This window comes from Prionailurus bengalensis, chromosome A1, assembly GCF_016509475.1.
Source record: "Prionailurus bengalensis isolate Pbe53 chromosome A1, Fcat_Pben_1.1_paternal_pri, whole genome shotgun sequence".
Classification (NCBI taxonomy): Eukaryota; Metazoa; Chordata; class Mammalia; order Carnivora; family Felidae; genus Prionailurus; species Prionailurus bengalensis.
In genome coordinates this window covers 117,995,217-118,008,232 of record NC_057343.1, presented here as the reverse complement: position 1 = coordinate 118,008,232, position 13,016 = coordinate 117,995,217, and the positions used below count along the sequence as shown (strand labels likewise).

The 13,016-nt window shown below is 42.5% G+C and overlaps 1 protein-coding gene across 5 annotated transcripts in view; it reads left to right on the top strand.

Annotated features, from left to right (window-relative positions):
* Nucleotides 1-13,016, top strand: part of DIAPH1 (diaphanous related formin 1) — a 104,052-nt gene that overhangs the window by 81,657 nt on the left and 9,379 nt on the right. For all 5 annotated transcript variants that reach the window (XM_043578382.1, XM_043578292.1, XM_043578537.1 and 2 more), the window contains 8 exons: nt 5,316-5,414; nt 9,324-9,418; nt 9,742-9,843; nt 10,073-10,312; nt 10,446-10,575; nt 11,309-11,433; nt 12,018-12,182; nt 12,322-12,457. In XM_043578382.1, the coding sequence (XP_043434317.1) occupies nt 5,316-5,414; nt 9,324-9,418; nt 9,742-9,843; nt 10,073-10,312; nt 10,446-10,575; nt 11,309-11,433; nt 12,018-12,182; nt 12,322-12,457 (1,092 nt within the window). The remainder of the gene's footprint in view (nt 1-5,315; nt 5,415-9,323; nt 9,419-9,741; nt 9,844-10,072; nt 10,313-10,445; nt 10,576-11,308; nt 11,434-12,017; nt 12,183-12,321; nt 12,458-13,016) is intronic.

Genomic DNA, 13,016 nt, shown 5'->3' with positions numbered 1-13,016 from the left:
TTCCTCCCAGGACCACCTTTGCTGCATTTCAAAGGGTTTGGACTTTGGTGTTTTCATTTTCATTTGCTTCCGTGTATTTTTTAATTTCTTCTTTAATTTCCTGGTTAACCCGGTAATTCTTGAGTAGGATGTTCTTTAACCCCATGCATTTGGGTGCTTTCTAAATTTTTTCTTGTGGTTGATTTCAAGTTTCATAGCCTTGTGATTTGGAGATATGCATGGTATGATCTCAGTCTTTTTGTACCTGTTGAGGGCTAATTTGTGACCCAATATGTGATCAGGAGAGTGTTTCATGTGCACTCAAGAAGAATGTGTATTCTGATACTTTAGGATAGAATGTTCTGAGTGTATCTGTTAAGTCCATCTGATCCAGTGTGTCATTCAGAGCTGTTGTTACCTTGTTGGTTTTCTGCTTAGATGTTCTGTCCATTGGTGTATGCGGAATAGTAAAATCTCCAACAATTATGCTATTGTTATTAGTAAGTTGGCTTATGCTTGTGATTGATTTATATATTAGGGTACTTATAACTTGGGAGCATAAATATTTACAGTTCTTAGCTCTTCTTGATGGATAGACACCTTAATTATGATATCATGCCCTTCTTCATCTCTTGTTACAGTCTTTGTTTTAAAGTCTGGTTTGTCTGATATAAGTATGGATACTCCAGCTTTCTTTTGACATCCATTAGCCTGGTAGATGGTTCTCCATCCCCTCACTTTCACTCTGCAGGTGTCCTACACGGTCCTCAGTCTCTTATAGGCAGGATATACGATGGATCTTTTTTTTTTTTAATCCATTCTGATATACTGTATCTTTTGATTCATTTAGTCTGTTTACATTCAGAGTGATTATTGAATGATACGAATTTAGGGCCATTGTATCATCTGTAGATTTCATGTTTGTGGTGATGTCCTCTGGTCCTTTGTAGTCTTTGCTGCTTTCCACTCACAGAGTCCCCCTTAGGATCTCTTGCAGGGCTGGTTTAGTGGTCACGAACTCCTTTAGTTTTTGTTTGGGAAAGTCTTTATCTCTCCTTCTATTCTGAATGACAGCCTTGCTGGAGAAAGGATTCTTGGCTGCATATTTTTCCTATTCAGCGCATGGAATATTTCCTGCCACTCCCTTCTGGCCTGGCAAGTTTCAGTGGGCAGGTCTGCTACTACCCTTGTGTGTCTATCCTTGTAGGTTAAGGACGTTTTGTCCCTAGCTGTTTCCAGAATTCTCTTCATCTTTGTATTTTGCCAGTTTCACTATGGTATGTCGTGCTGTTGACCTGTTTTTGTTGATTTTGAAGGGAGTTCTCTGTGCCTCTTGGACTCAGGTGCCTATTTCCTTCCCCACATGAGGGAAGTTCTCTGCTATAATTTTTCAAATAAATCATCTGCACTTTTTCTTGCTTGTCTTCTTCTGGAACTCCTTTGATACACAGATAGTGTTTCATTTCATGTCTAATCTCCATTAGCTAATAATTTCCTTTTCCTTTTTTTTCAGCTTCATTATTTTCCATAATTTTATCTTCTGCTTCACCCATTCTCTTATCTGCTTCTTCAGTCTTGCCACTGTACCTAGTTTATTTTGCATTTCAGTTATAACATTTTTTTAATTCATCGCGACTAGTTCTTAGGTCTTTGATCTCTACAGCAAGGGTTTCTCTGGTGTCCTCTATGCTTTTTTCAAACCCAGCTGTTAGTATTAAGACTGTTATTCTAAATTCTTGTTTGTATATATTGTTTATATCTGTTTTGTGCAATTCTCTGGCTGTGATTTCTTCTTGACTTTTCTCTTGGGGAGAATTCCATCATCATGTCATTTTGGCTAAGTTTCCTCCATCTTGTCTTTTGCATATTAAAAAAAATTGTTTTTAATGTTTATTCACTTTTTTGACAGAGAGAGACAGAGCAGATGGGGTAGGGGCAGAGAGAGAGGGAGACACAGAATCCGAAGCAGGCTCTAAGCTCTGAGCTGTCACCACAGACTCCGACGCGGGGCTCGAACCTGCAAACCATGAGATCATGACCTGGGCTGAAGCCAGACGCTTAGCCAGCTGAGGCACCCAGGTGCCCCATCTTTTGCGTGTTTTAAAAGCTTGTTAGATGTCCTGCATCTAAGAGTACTACTATATTAAAACGGGGTCATACCCTGTTCGGGGCCTGGCGCTCCAGGAAGTGTTTCTGCTGTATGTTGCGTGCACTCTGTTGATATGTTTTGGCTACTCTGTCCCACTGGTCAGTCCTCTGGAGAGCTCCTCCTTACTTGTAGTGGTGGAGCGTTTGGACCTTTAACTAGGTGTGCTTTGATTTGTTTGTTGAAGTAACCCTGGGCAAAAAAAAAAAAAACAGGAGGTGGGGAAGCCTTGATCCTGCCAAGCTGTCTCCTCCACCTGTGGAGAACTTTCTGCCACTCCTCAGATCGATTTCCTGGGTGTTGCAAGTGATCTGAACTCAGTACAGCTATGTTTGAGGGATGAGGAAAATCCCTCTACTTCTCCGCCATCTTAACTCCCCGTTCCTGGGATGTAATTTTTTACTCTGTTAACATTCTCTTCCTTACAAACACAGATGGGTGGCAAAGGATAAATATAACTGAGAGTAAGAAGCCATTTGCATCCAAATGAGATTAATAATTTCATGACTGCTCAGCATCATCCAGGGTTCAGTACTGCTTTTCTGACCCTTCTTTCTGAGTAGCAAGTAAATTCCATAAATCTCAGGAGTTCTACCTCAGATGATGGCTCTCATTCTCAGTTGAGCCTGCTCTATTTTCACGGCAGACTAATTCTGCTCTGGTGCCCCCTATCCTAGATCCACTCAGTTTTCTAAAGCCCCTGTCCCTTTCTTTCTTGTATATATACCACATATTTATTTTTATTTTATTGCCAAGCAAACAAGTTGAGTCTGTTTTTTTTTTTTTTATTTTTGTTTTAATGTTTATTTTTGAGAGAGAGAGAGAGCGTGTGAGCAAGTGTGAGTGGGGGAGGGCAGAGAGAGAGGGAGACACAGAACCTGAAGCAGGCTCTAGGCTCTGACCTGTCAGCACAAAGCCCAATGCAGGGCTTGAACCCACAAACAATGAGATTTTGTCCTGAGCTAAAGTCAGACACTTAACCGACTGAGCCACCCAGGCACCCGTTTTTTTTGTTTTTTGTTTTTTTAACATCAGTAATGAATACATATCTTTCTACTTGCCTGTATAAAATGAGAGCTTTAGTTTTACTTTTTTCCTTTCCTGTTTCTAAGTTTTTGTGATACAGTCTGGATGTTTTATGTTTCCATTTTTATCTCACTACCCATAATTTCTGTTTTGTTATATGATCTGTCTTTAGTACCTCTGTGACTCTCCCAGCCTCTCCCTCACTCCATGTGCCATAATGACCTTTTGCTTTGAGCACACCTAGCCTGCTCCTTTCTCAGGCCTTTGTATTTGTTGTTCTGTCTGCCTGAAATGCTTTCCCCTCCCCGAAGATATTCATGTGGTTTGTACTCTCACTTTCTAAAAAGTCTTTTCTCAAAAGTCACATTCTAGGACCTTCCCTGATCCCCACCCCCCCCACCACCAAAGATACAATCCAAACCCCATGAAATTCCCCTATTCTCTTCCCTACTTGATTTTTTTTTCACAGAACTATGACTAATACACTATTTTATGTATTAACTGATTGTCTATTTCTTCTTATTAGAATATGACATTCATGAAGGCAGGAATCCATTTCATTTGCTGTTTTATTCACAGTGCCCAGAATAATCTGGCACATACCTTCTTTGAGTTGGGACTATCTGGCCAAAGGATGAGTTTCTAATAGCTCTTGGTACTTTTTGCCATGTAATTTTCTTTTTTGTTTGCTGTCTTTCTTATTTATTTGTACCAGATAGTGCTTTTTTGTGGTTTAATGAAAATTCAAACAGTATATGAGGAAGTTATTCACTATAATACACTTTTGTATTCAAGCACCTCATTCCTCTCCTCAGAGCAACTAGCTTTGTCAATTTCTTGACCCTCCTTGTGGAGATACTCCCATGGAGCTTCCTAAAAAGAGTTGATGCCAGGTTACACCAAAGGACAGAATATTTTACAATTCTGTCCATCCAGAACGGTTCCCGTTTCCCTGTCTGCTTCCCAGCCCTCCTCAATAGCCAGTGCCACCCATTTCTTAGAGAATGTTACTATCATGCTAACTGCTAAGAGAGTGAGATAATAAAATATTATTTTGTCCATGCTCCAGAAGTTAAAAATGTGGGTGGGATGGGAAAGTATCCACACTTAAAAAGTAATAGAGGGTTGGGGTGCCTCGTTGGCTCAGTCAGTGAAGTGTGCAACTCCTGATCTTGGGATTCTGAGTTTGAGCCCCATGCTGGGTGTAGAGATTACTTAAAAGTAAAATCTTAACAAAAAAAGTAACGGGGTTTAAAAAGATCAAGATGATACACAAGAAATGTCACAAAACATCGAATAATTGTTGAATGAGGTATGATAAGAAATACCATCAAAGCATCAGTTTAATTTAAGAAGGAAAACTTTACAGAATAAAGAAGTATCAAATTCAGTGGGGATTCGGAGAGCATAGGCATTTGGGGAAATAAAAATTTTTTTTTTAATGTTCATTTATTGATTTTGAGAGCGAGAGAGGGGGAAAGCACACATGTATGCACGCAGGAGGGGCAGAGGGGGAGAGAAAGAGAATCTTAAGCAGGCTTCACACTCAGGGCAGAGCCTGACTCAGGTCTCAGTCTCATGAACCGTGAGATCATGACCTGAGCCAAAATCGTTAGATGGTTAACCAACTGAGCCACCCAGGCACCCTGGAAATGAAAATTTTTAAAGAGAATTCCTATTCAAGATGGAGCTTGAAGGATAAACAGGATTTTTAATAAGCACAAAGGATAACATGGTGGAAAACTCTAGTAAGAGGTTGGCAAACCACATGCCCATTTGTTTACGTATTATCTCTGCTTTCATGCTATAGTGGTAGAGTTGAGCAGTGGAGACAGATCATATAGTCTGTAAAGCCTAAAATATTTACCATCTGGTCCTTCAGAGAAAGATCTGCCAGTAAATGATATGATGTAGGTGGGAAAGCATTATTGCTAACAGTTAAAGGAATGTTAAACAGTTAAAGGAACAGGATGTTGACTATAGTTGGTAGGGGGGTCAGTAATAGGAGGGTGGGTGGTTAGAGAGAAGGTTAGCTTTGAAGGAATGCAGTAAGAAAACTGTTGCTAATAGGAGGTGAGGAGCCATTCCAGGCTGGTACAGCAGTTCAGTAAGGCACGAATGTGGCTTCTCCTTCATCATGCTTTTCTAATCTTTCCCTTACTAGCCAAGAAGGATCAGGAAGGTGGAGAAGAAAAGAAATCTGTGCAAAAGAAAAAAGTAAAAGAGTTAAAGGTGTTGGATTCAAAGACAGCCCAGAATCTCTGTGAGTAACTCTGTGTTCCCAACTATTTGAAATGTGAGGGGGTTCTTCTGAAATCTTAATTTTGGTGGATCCAAGTCCCTTGATTTGTGGAGCTCCTTATGTAGCCAAGCATTGTAAGAACTTCCAGCATCTTGTTTAATTCCTCCGTAGACCTACAAGATTGTTAGCATCTAGTTTTATGGCAAGGAAACAGAGGTTAAGGCTTTTAGGAATTTGCCAAGTCCAGTAGGTAGAGACAGGTCTGAGATTTGAACTTCAGATTTTTTTATTTCAAAGCCTTTACTATTTACATTGCTTCCACAGAAAATCTACCACAAATATTCTAGCTATTGTGCATTTCCTTCTTTTTAACTTCAAGAACTTCCTTTAAATCCAGCACTGGTTTGATTGCATTTAAATCTAAAATAACTTTGCGGTGTAGAACAAATAATGTAAACCCTGTACTTCTCAAAGTAGGATCAGAAACTTTTCCCCCAAGTTGATCCAGGTAGTTCTTATTTGATGATCAGGATGAATGTTTATTTTGTTGTTGTTGTTTGGTTGTGGATCCCTGGTAATGCTGAGTAGTTACAGATTTAAATGTTTGTTCATATAAATATTTGAGGTTCTGCCATGTTGCAGTCTCGATTAGGCACATACTACACACGTGTTTCAGAGATGAAAGGGTATATATTCCATAAAACCCACTCACAGTCTTGCATTGTGGCTGTTGTCCTCATTTTTCCAAATGAGAAGATCAAAGTTTAGATGTTGTGACTTGGCCAAGATCACACAAGTAAATGAATACACATACCTGTAAGTAAAGTCAGTGATAGAATGAAAACAGTACACCTTTCGCATCATTCTTTGCTGTGTAGACCTAGATCAATGACAGCAAATATTACTAAATATTATCTGTGGGTAAGTCCTTTTATGGAAACTAATGTGAGATAATTCCTCTTCCCAAGATTATCTCTGTGACCAGAAAACTAGAATAACTCTTATTTTAGAAAATGATACGACCGTGGAGTAGGACATTGTTATTTCCAGTTGAGTGATACTGATATGGAAAACAGAACTCAGAGAATTGAGATTAGTTTCTGGAAGGATGGTCTAGGAGATATAATTTAGTGATTCAGAAATTACTAAGTGCCTCTTATGTGCTAGGGACACTAAGCTGAGTAAGGTACAGTCCCTGTCCTCAGGAAGCATGCATCTGGTAGAGACAGAAGAGTAAATAATGGTAACAACACAGACTGATGGATGAGTGCTCTGATGGGGGTGTGCTAGGATGTGTATGAGAGCACCGGGAAAGGGGCATCTAAATTAACTGGGGGGAGTACTGGAAGGAGCACATCCTAGATGTCATTCGAGAGGAGGTCCTGCTTAACTGAGCTAAAAGAAGTATTAGTCATGAGTGAAGTGAAGAGTGTGGGCTGCCTTGTTTCCAGCAGAGAGATCTGCATGTGTGAAGGCACAGAAGCACGAGGTAACACTGTGCAGTTGGAAAACTGCAAGTAGTTGAGTACAGCTGAGTAAAGACTATGCAGGTGAGTGGTGGCAGAAGAAGCTTTCAAGAAAGAGAAAGAAGCCAGATCATGAAGAATCCTGACAGGCTTAGGCTAAAAAGTATCTATTTTATCCTGAGAGCTTTGGAATTTATTGAATGGATGTTAATCAGGAAAATGAGTGATATGGTCCTGTGTAATTTGGGGAGAAGCTACTTCAGCAGTGACTTTGAGGCTGGATTGCTGGGGTACAGGAAGACTGTAGGCAGAGAGATGAGTTATGTTCTCGCTTTAAAACTAGATGAGAAGTGATCAGGGCCGGAAACTTAAGTAGTAGTGAAAGTGAGCAGGAAGGCAGAAGATACTAAGAAGATAGAAATACTGGAACTTAGTGATTGGCTGAGGGAATAAAGGAGACATTTTCTTGGGTTTACATCACTCTAGTGAGTGGGGTACCGTTTACTGAAAAAGGAAAATCCAGCAGGAGCAAATTGTCTTTTTGGGAAGGAGCAGTGGGTAGTGGACATGAATGAGGTGGCAGGGTGGTGGGTGGAAATGAGTACTTTTAGGGTAGAATTTAAGATGCCTGTGGGGACTCCTCCAGAAGGATGGGTATGTTAGGCATTTGGGTGTAGAAATCAGGAGGAAGGTTTGGCTGGAAATGGGAATTTAGAAGATAGCACATGAGTCATAGTTGAAGCCATGAGGTTGCTTTGAAGGCCACTGATACTAAAGGGGCAAGTAAATAGTGGGGGCGGGGGGTGGAGAACTAAAAGGAGACTGGAAAGGAACAGCAAGAAAAATGGTATAAAGTTACAAGAAATGGGAGTAGTGAGGGCCCAAGTCCCAAAAAACAAACAAAACAAAACAAAAACAAACCAAAAAAAGTGGGAGTAGTCAGCAGTGTCAGATGAAGACAAGAGTCCCCTAAAAACAGGACAGGACAGGTCCTCTGGATCTGGTGGAGGAAAGTCAGTAGCCTAAGCAAGAATAATTTTGGTGTAGCATAGAGGTTAAGAACAGAGGCTCTGGAATCCTTTAGTATTTAAATCCTGCTTCCAACAATTACTGGCAGTGTGACCTTGGATTTGAATAGCTTATTAACTTTAAATATTAGGTTTCTATGAAATGAGGCTAATACTACAGACGTATGGGGATATTATGAATAGGATGAAATGAGATCATGTATGTAGGTTATGTGTAAGATACCACATCTGACGTTCACAGTCTTGTCATGGACTCTAGGGACAGGAGAATAGATGAGAACTGCGGCAGTGGAAGAGAACAGACTGCTGTGCTGTTAGAATGTTAGACAGTGAGGGAAAGAAGTTGGCAGTTAGGAGTTTCAAGTCAGGGTTTTGGTTTTTTGTTTTTTAGATGGTAGAAACTGGATTACGTGTATGCACTGAAGGAAAAGGTCCTCAGGGCCACTGTTCTTTTGAGACACAAGAAAAAGATGAGTACATGGGTGTAGTTGCTGATAAGCTGACAGAACTGTTGGCACAAGGCTTCTTCTCTATAATTCCACACAGTCTTTACATAAGCCTTGTCTATTCTGGCTCTCGCTGATGACCTCCAGTGCATAAGAAAATGCTTGGCAAGTAATTTGACCAGTGGCTTCAGTTTTTTTCAGCAAAGAGAAACAATATCTTAAAAATCAGAAGTGGTGGAACAGTTGCGAGAATGAGGATATTTTGGGAGGAGCTTGCAAGAGGGCGCAGTGCTGAGACCCCCGCTATCATTGGTACCGCTACACACTGATGAACTGTGATCTGCAGAGTCTTTGCCAGTGGTATTCATTAGCCCAGGTGCCAGAAGAGAGCGATGAGAGGTCTGGATTGACCAGAGACTGGAAGGAGAAGGAAACAAAACAGGAATAGTAGTAATGGAAATGGCAGTAATAGTAGAAACTGAGTGAAACTCTATACTGGAGGGTGGAGGTGAAGTGGAACTCATACATCCAGAGAAAATGGAATGGTCGGCTCTCCCACCAGAGAGAGTACGTGAATGCGCTCTGATGAGGTTGAGGGGTCACTGTAGAGACTGGTGCTAAAACAGGAAGACAGGATGTGTTTGTTGGGGAATGGGGATATGGCAGTTTAAGAATCAGCAGTTGAAGGCAGTGGCAGCTTTGAGGCTGGAGTCATGGGAGTGGGGAACTAAAAATAGAGTGGGGTGAGTAGCTTGGATGTATAGAGATAGAGAAGATCAAAATCTTCCTGTGTGAGCAAAGGCCAGGAGCCACAGTGTTTGTTGAATGTGTACTTCGAACGGTGTAGCTGGTATATGCCAAAATGTGGGGATTCATGAGAGAGAAAGCTGGGAGGTGGGAACCTTCCACACTGGACTCAAGAACTTGGATTTTAGCTACAGAGGCAGTGGGGAGCTGGTGGAGGTTTTTAATAGTCTCATTTTCTGGCAGCCATCTTTCTGGGTTCATTCCGCATGGCCTATCAAGAGATTAAGAATGTCATCCTGGAGGTGAATGAGTCTGTTCTCACTGAGTCTATGATCCAGGTAAGGAGCAAGGTGGTTCTGCTGGATTGGCTCTTCACATCGCGGTGCACTAGCCTCATCACCTCTTTGAGTAGAGGATGAGGTCCTCTAGCATAATGGTCTAGAGGATGATTTATGGAACGCTGGCTTTGGGTAAGCGTCCGTGTCTCTGGTGGTTAGGTTATTCCTGGTATATTTTTCAAAAGTCCTGCCATCTCACTAGCTACCTCTCCCCCAATCCATGTTTCCTTCTTTGTGGTCCCTGGGCAGAGTGGGGGGCTGACAGGAGGCCCAGGTTGTCAGCTCTTCCCCCTCAAACTGAGACAGTCCCTTCTCTCTTTCAGAACCTCATTAAGCAGATGCCAGAGCCAGAGCAGTTAAAAATGCTTTCCGAACTAAAGGATGAATATGATGATCTGGCTGAGTCGGAGCAGTTTGGTGTGGTGGTGAGTGAGGCCTAGGGTAGTAAGCTCTTCCCTGACTCCCTTGCTCCTCTGCTCCCCCAGAGTAGCCATGGTACTTGTTCCTTGCCTCTTTTCTATTTTGAACCAATGTTTCTCTCTGCTTGGTATTCTTGAACTCAGAGCCTCCTATAGGAGAGGCTCAAGCCTGTACGTTTTTTCTGACTTTTCCTCTCCCTGCCTGCTGTACCAAACTGCTTGTCTTCCTCACCAGATGGGCACTGTGCCCCGCCTGCGGCCTCGCCTCAACGCCATCCTCTTCAAGCTACAGTTTAGTGAGCAAGTGGAGAATATTAAGCCAGAGATTGTTTCTGTGACTGCCGCGTGTGAGGAGTTACGAAAGAGTGAGAGCTTCTCTAAACTCCTGGAGATTACGTTACTTGTTGGAAACTACATGAATGCCGGCTCCAGGAATGCCGGTGCTTTCGGCTTCAACATCAGCTTCCTCTGTAAGGTAAGCCAAGGGTTTAGAGCAGAGCAACAGAAGGGAAGGCTGCCGGCCTCTGGGGGCCCAGTGTGGCAAAGTACTGTTGGTCTCAGGTGATCTTGGGTATGTCAAGACTGACAGTTTCTCCTCTTTCCCCAAGCTTCGAGACACCAAGTCCACAGATCAGAAGATGACACTGTTGCACTTCTTGGCTGAGTTGTGCGAGAATGACCATCCTGATGTCCTCAAGTTTCCAGATGAGCTTGCCCATGTGGAGAAAGCCAGCCGAGGTGGGGCGGGTTGGGGCAAAACTAGAAGGCTATTTCAGGCCCCCAAAATCTCTGCATGGGGACGGAAGTAAGACACGGTCTAGATCTTATCTTAGATAATTTTCAGTTCTGCCTATTCTAGGTGGGAATGGGAGAGGGTTTAGGCATGATGTCTAAGCCACGGGGAGAGAATTATCAGGCAGAGGGGAGGTCTCCGTGTATAGAAGTGGGAAGCACTCTTTCCTTTCTTAGGGAAATCCCAAATACTAAAAAACAACTGGAAGAAAGGTAGGTGTTTTTAGTCTAGGTCAGCAGTTATTTTTATTCAGAAAGCATGGACTAGATTGTCAAAAATCAGGCCTCATCATCCTGGAACTACACAAAGAAAAAGCAGCATTCAGTAGAAATGGGAACAGATTTCTGCCCTTCCTCTATTTCTGTGTATATCTCCTTCCCCTTCAACTGTGTGCCCTACAATAAATGAGACCAAGATCCCAGGGAATTTCATAGGTTCTTGTTAAATTAAATGAAACCTGTCTTCTCCTTGTGGAGGCTGGAGGTTCAGTTATCAAGTAATTTATAGTTGAACTGGAAAGATAGAAACCGAAATGTGGGAAACAGCTAGAGGAGAGAGCGTGAGAGCCAGGATAACTGGGTACAGCTGTATGGACAGACAGAGCCTGGGCCCCAAAGACTGGAGGCTGAGGGTCTTGAGACTCATCATGAACTCTTTCTGTTTTTGTGTTTCCTTTAGTTTCTGCTGAAAACTTGCAAAAGAACCTAGATCAAATGAAGAAACAGATTTCTGATGTGGAACGTGATGTTCAGAATTTCCCAGCTGCCACAGATGAGAAAGACAAGTTTGTTGAAAAAATGACTATATCCTTTCTTAAAATGAGGGAGTTGCTTCTTAGGAAGGGAAGGAAAATGTCCCATGGGGGAACAGCAGGATAGATCTGGTGATAGACAATTTTTCCTTCTTGAAAAAAATTCTGTAAACAAAAAAGACCCATGCACATAAACGAAAATTCTTCCCTGACACCTTACCCTTTGCCCCATCTCCAGTACGTACACACACACACACACACATGTATTCTCTTCTCCCTCCCCTTACCAAAGGTAACCACTTCCACTGAACTTCTGATTTTTACCTCATGAATTTACTTTAAATCAAAACTGTGTTGTATTTCTTTTTGAATATAATATGTCTTAAGCCCAGGTTCCACAGCAATATATGGAGAACAGCCTCTTTTTTAATTGCCACCTCCTTTTCTGTAGGTGGACCATGGTTTATGGCTTGCCATTCCCCTATTTTCAATATTTAGGTTGCTTCTTGGTTTTGCTGTTATAAACAGTGCTATGCTGAACATCCTTGTGCATGCCAGCATGCATCTCTGAGTGTTCTTCGGGGCCAGAGAAGTGGATCTGCTTCTTGGTCTTGGTCCTTTACTTCCTGGCCGCACAGCTTTGTGAAGGACGCACAGGAACAATATAACAAGTTGCGGATGATGCATTGTAACATGGAGACCCTCTATAAGGAGCTGGGAGAGTACTTCCTCTTTGACCCCAAGAAGGTGTCTGTGGAAGAATTCTTCATGGATCTGCACAACTTTAAGAATATGTTTGTGGTGAGCAAGGGCTATCTGCGGACTGAATCTTTTGTGGACATTTCTCACTTTCCACATTGGTTGGCTTCACATTGGTTAGTGTTGGGTGGGCATATGTGTAAGTGCATACATGCCCACGTGTTGTTGTTTTCCTCCACAGCAAGCAGTCAAGGAAAACCAGAAGCGGCGGGAGACAGAGGAAAAGATGCGGCGAGCAAAACTAGCCAAGGAAAAGGCAGAGAAGGAGCGGCTGGAGAAGCAGCAGAAGAGAGAGCAACTCATAGACATGAATGCAGGTAAGAAGTGGAGGAGAAGGGCTAATGGGTTGAAACAGGAACATTTGCAGGACTTCTCTGCCTAGAATGTAGAGGGCAGAGAGAACAGCTCATGTCTGAGCTCAGCTCCTGGCAAAAGATTGTTGGCAGTCTTCTACCTCCAAGAGCCTGATGCTGGACTTTCACCTCAGCTCCCCTGCATGCGCGATCCAGTTCTCCGAGCTCAAGCCGTACTCTCTCCTTTGCCAGTTTTCCCGCATTAGGTCTCATCTCCCCAGTGATCTAGGACTGCTGTAACACGTATTGTGCTGCTCATCCGAATGTTCCGCTGGCCTGTTCTTTGTATCCTCTACTAAATCTTCTGTTCTTTTCCCCAGAATGTTTTCCTGGACCCAGTCCCATCTCTTACTGGTGGCTTGCCCTCCCTTTGTGCTTATTTTCACTAAGGGCTGTGTCCTCAGTACTTCAGCAGAGTTGTCCACACTGTGCACACATAACTGCGTGTACCTATCAGATTATAAAGGGATTGCACTTGTGGAGAGGGGGCATGGGAGCTGGCCACTCTCTTTTTTCGTTAGCA